Raw genomic sequence first — 4,672 nt, 5'->3', positions numbered from 1 at the left:
CTCAGGTGAATTTATTTTATCATCATCATCCATAGATGGCATTACGATTTTAGCCGTAAAAATATATTGGCAGTCGATGAAGAAATATACACTTTTCATGAATTGTTATCGTTAATGTACCGTTTATTATATTAATTTCTTTTATTTATATATATATATATATATATATATATATAAAAGTCTTAATTAACATAAATAATGTGATAATAATTACGATAGATCAATTAATAATGAAATATTATTTTGTTATGGCAAATGACGCTAGATGGTGTTGCATGTATCTATGTTATTTTCAAAGAGGTTATAAAAGTATTTGAATTACAGAAATTATTCTGAAAGGGAAATACGTACAAGTTTGGATATATTTTAAGTTGATATATTTGATTGGATTTATCGCAATTATGAGTGACGCCACTTTTCTCGAAGTTGACGATTCTATACGGACTCAAAATTTGTTATTATTTGTAAGTACATATATGATGCGTGTAACTTTTTGTATTGATATATATGAATTATAACTAGGACGTTTAATCTTTTTAACAGAATAAAGATAGGGATGCTTTAGATCAACAGATGGATGAGTTGATGAAACAGTTGGATTCAAAACCGTCTATTCTTGTCCAACCAATTCCTGGTCTGTAGAATTTTGTTTTTAAGCGTATTGCTTGTGGATAGGCTTGTTTTATGATATAAATATTTATAGGTATTTGTGTAAAAAGTAAAACAGCTAATGGAGAAAAGGTTTTCGTAAATGTATGCATATCTGATAAAATTCCACCACCAGAAGACATATCTGATACCAAACTACTTGAATTATTAAATGATGAAGTACCTGCTTATACTATACCAATGAGTATTGGCTTTGAAAGGATGGAACCAGACAAATGTAATGAAAAGCTTTTAATTATGTTAAAAAAAAACAATATAATTATTCCAAATAATTGTTATAAAATATATTGAATGTTTTTCTTTATAGCTGGTACACCTAGTGCAACATATGATGTCATGATAAATACCACATATTTTAAAAAATGTCGAGAAAAAAAATATTTTATGGCATTTACAACTTTAGTTATATTGAGTGGTGTTGCGGATAAATTTAACAAAGAGATTGATACGGAAAATTATATTATTCTTAAAAATCGTACCGTAAGTATATGTAAAAAGAAATATTTATTGAAATATTTATTAAATTTTCTCAATATATAATTATATTTATTTATTATTCTGTATAGTCAAATTTATTATATGTATTTATATTACCTCAGGTAATAGGAAAACTTCAGCAACATAGGATAGAAAATCGCGAACCCAAAAAGCTACAAGGTCATACATCAAAGACATTGATTGAAGAAATTGTACATCCCGTAAAATTTATCAGCAAAGATTATCTACAAAATGGCAATATAGCAGAAACGGGTTATGTAATTTTAAGAAAACCAGTAAAGGATCCAATTGAACATATAATTGCTTTATTTGATATGTCAAAAAGTGTTAGTCATGAAATCATTAAATAGATTTATTAAATTTAGTTAATATAGATTCCAATGGCATTCAGACAGAGAAAATGAATATAATATGCATTATCGCTTGTAGGTTTCAATTGAAAATGTAGTAGTATTGATTAATTCTGATCGCATAAATGTGACAGATGAGAAAGCTTGTTATTTATATGACGTTTTTCTTCCATATACACTCATAGCAGATAGCGCAAAAGCTTTTTTGGATTACAATATTGGGGTAAGGATTTATATTATTCTTTCTTTTTATGTTTGATTAATACACACACACACACACACACACACACACACACACACACACACACATCTATATCTATATATATATATATATATATATATATATATATATATATTCTTTATTTTTCAGATGTTACGAATAGATATATTAATAGAATAAAAATAAAATTATAAAAATTACAAAATAATTCTACTTTTGGCTTTTTCACGTAAAAAAAAATTTTGAAATTATTTTATATTTTATCAAAGTAATTAAAATATCTCATTGTAGTTTGCATTTCTAATGTCTGTCAATCATTGTTTGATTTTTCAAAACAGACGTATAATCTTATATAATCTGGAAAAATGAAAATAAATAACTTTGCTAAATTATAAAAGCGCTTTATAAACAAACAAGATATAAAATATATTTCACAGAGCAATATAAATTGAATAACAAAATTGTATACGTTAAGTTTTTCATATTTCTGTATAAAATGCTGGTCGTTCGATACCTATCATGCTAAAAATCTGTGGCAATAGATACATGGCATTTACACCTATCATGAAACAAGATGCATATTTGTAGACTAGATCGACGAACACCTTATTTCGATTGCCATCATAGTCTTGACATTTCATAAGTTTCTTCCAATTAATTTGTAATATACTACATAGTATAAAATAGCTAAGAAATTTACAGACAACTTTTGTTGCGACAACACCTGAAAAACCAAGCACTGTTCTAAGAATCAGATGACCAAGCATAGAATACGTTGGCCAAATGATATGATATGGTGGCGAAGATTGCGATGCTCTTAATACACCAGTAAAATAATTAAGCCATGTTCCTACATGAACTCCTGCTGCGACTGACACAATCATGGCAGTGTCGCTTCTGAAATGAATTAAAAATTACAGATAAATATAAAAGTTAATATATTTTATAATTTAATTGTGTATAATAATGTACAATGATTTATCTACATTTACCTAGTGGGTGTCCACTTATAGCTGGTTGGATAATATATGATAGTGATGATACTGATTATAATCAGTATTGCTACGAGCCAAAAATTTGTAATGATGTAAGAATTTGTTAAATCCACTAGGGGCACCAATAGAATCATTAATACAATTGTCAATATTATTCCAGCTATAATATCTAGCACAGTATGCATACCCAGGTATAATCTGCTCATACTGACAAGTATGCACCTAAAAAAATCTTGCATGTTGTCGAGTTCGATTATTTTATAGTTAATAGTACGAGCAAATGTTGATCAACGATCATATTTCACTTACCAGAGAAATGCAATAACATATCCAATAGAAGATGGATAAATATATTTATTTATTGTAAATAATATTCCACTAAATGGGATTGAAAAACCAACCATGGCATGAGTAGATGGCATTCCATATTCTTGTGACCATTTATTTTGTAATCTGACTGCTGGAGGACAAGCTGGTCTAGGCCAACAAATTACATCTTTTAGTATCTGTCCTGGAAAATGTATAAGATAAATTTAAAGATTGATCACACTAAAGTTGTATATACATATCTTTTTTTTATTACGAATTGATTTTACCAATAGTCATGATAATGGCCCATATTAAGATTATTTTTCGGCCAACAGCTCCATCAACATTCCAAAATAAGAAAGGGAAGAACATGGAATAGAAAATTTCATCTCCCAATTCGGTTCCAAATACAAATAAATAATACCAGAATGAATTAGTGATTGTATAATCTGGATTGCTTGAAATTATTTCAGTTTCTTTGTGCTCAGTTATTGGTTCCTTTGTTTCCTGTTGTAAAAAGTCTATTTGCTTTGTGCAAGCATTCGACTGTTTACTATTTACTTCATAGCCATTAATTTTTTTAATATGTGAAGTTGAAACATAATTTTTTTCATTATCATCAATTTGTGTATAAATGCATTTTTTTTTCTCCTTTTGAATTATTTTACTATGTTTATCATAATATATTTCAACACCAAAAAATTGTTGAATCGACGCGACTAATTGAGGGTCCTTTAAGTAATCCATTATTCTTATCAGTTCCAACACCATTTTTCTTGGAATTAATTGGAATTAACTTTTAAATTTCCTTTCCTTTTTTGAAGGAATTATTAACACGGAATTATTAACATGGCCCTCTCATGATCACAAAAACATGAGTAATCTGCATGAATGTTGATAACTTTCAGTATGATGTAATTGTATATGCTTTATACGAGTGACTAATTGTTGAAAATGAATTCTTTTCGGGGAAAAAAAAAAAAAAAAAAAAAAAAAAAAAAAAAAAAACGAAATACTTCTCACGAAATTCAATTTTATATAATTTTGCCTCGCACTCGTTATTGCAACGCGCAGAGAATAAGACGAATAAGTAAAACGATAGAATAGATATAATCGGCGACACTATAAAAAAAACGCTATATAACTGTCAAAAGAAAATGTGACGTATCTTTAGGTTAAGCAATCTGTCATATCGACCGAATGTATAGATATAAGCATGCGCGGCGATAACATTTTGATATTCACCATCACCGACTTATTTAAAATTTTCTTAATGATGTAGAATCCGACATTATTAAATATATACATCGCTCTCTGTTTACAATACACAACTTGGAGTAAGATTAGGTTGGGGTTAGGTTAGGTTAGGATAAACCGTGCCGGGGACAAGAGGAAGAATGCTGACTATTGTACACAATGAGAAGCAATTAATCAATTATTTATCTAACGTATATAGCACAGCAACAGGAACGGACATATAATACTATATTTGTTATGTAACAACAAAAATACACAATCGACTCGATATCTCGCGATTTTTTTATTATCACCTCCAAAAAGCGATGACAACAACGTTGTTGATTATATCGCGCGATTGTAAATTTCATTTCAATTGATAAGGAAACGAAAAG

The 4,672-nt window shown here is 28.4% G+C and overlaps 2 protein-coding genes across 3 annotated transcripts; one reads left to right on the top strand and one right to left on the bottom strand.

Annotated features, from left to right (window-relative positions):
* The first annotated feature begins 263 nt into the window (after positions 1-263).
* PIH1D1 (PIH1 domain containing 1) lies at positions 264-4,054 on the top strand. The gene is made up of 7 exons (XM_089081847.1): positions 264-464; positions 544-634; positions 704-886; positions 977-1,149; positions 1,269-1,493; positions 1,597-1,740; positions 1,888-4,054. The coding sequence occupies exons 1-7, from the start codon at positions 402-404 to the stop codon at positions 1,915-1,917; spliced, it is 909 nt and encodes a 302-aa protein (XP_088937973.1). The 5' UTR covers positions 264-401; the 3' UTR covers positions 1,918-4,054.
* On the bottom strand, positions 2,118-3,812 carry LOC105433277 (sphingosine-1-phosphate phosphatase 2). Of its 2 annotated transcripts, XM_089081843.1 has the most exons (5): positions 3,329-3,812; positions 3,042-3,243; positions 2,920-2,954; positions 2,730-2,844; positions 2,118-2,634 (listed from the first exon to the last, which is right to left on the bottom strand). In XM_089081843.1, the coding sequence occupies exons 1-5, from the start codon at positions 3,810-3,812 to the stop codon at positions 2,217-2,219; spliced, it is 1,254 nt and encodes a 417-aa protein (XP_088937969.1). In that variant the 3' UTR covers positions 2,118-2,216. The 2 variants fall into 2 exon arrangements, with proteins under 2 accessions (XP_088937969.1, XP_025075645.1); XM_025219860.2 differs by having other exon boundaries at positions 2,730-2,954.
* Positions 4,055-4,672: the final 618 nt, after the last annotated feature.

Source organism: Pogonomyrmex barbatus, unplaced genomic scaffold (assembly GCF_055798465.1).
Source record: "Pogonomyrmex barbatus isolate J1 unplaced genomic scaffold, ASM5579846v1 scaffold5, whole genome shotgun sequence".
NCBI classification, from domain to species: domain Eukaryota; kingdom Metazoa; phylum Arthropoda; class Insecta; order Hymenoptera; family Formicidae; genus Pogonomyrmex; species Pogonomyrmex barbatus.
Note: the sequence above shows the minus strand (reverse complement) of the source record. Positions and strands in the feature narration are given on the sequence as shown.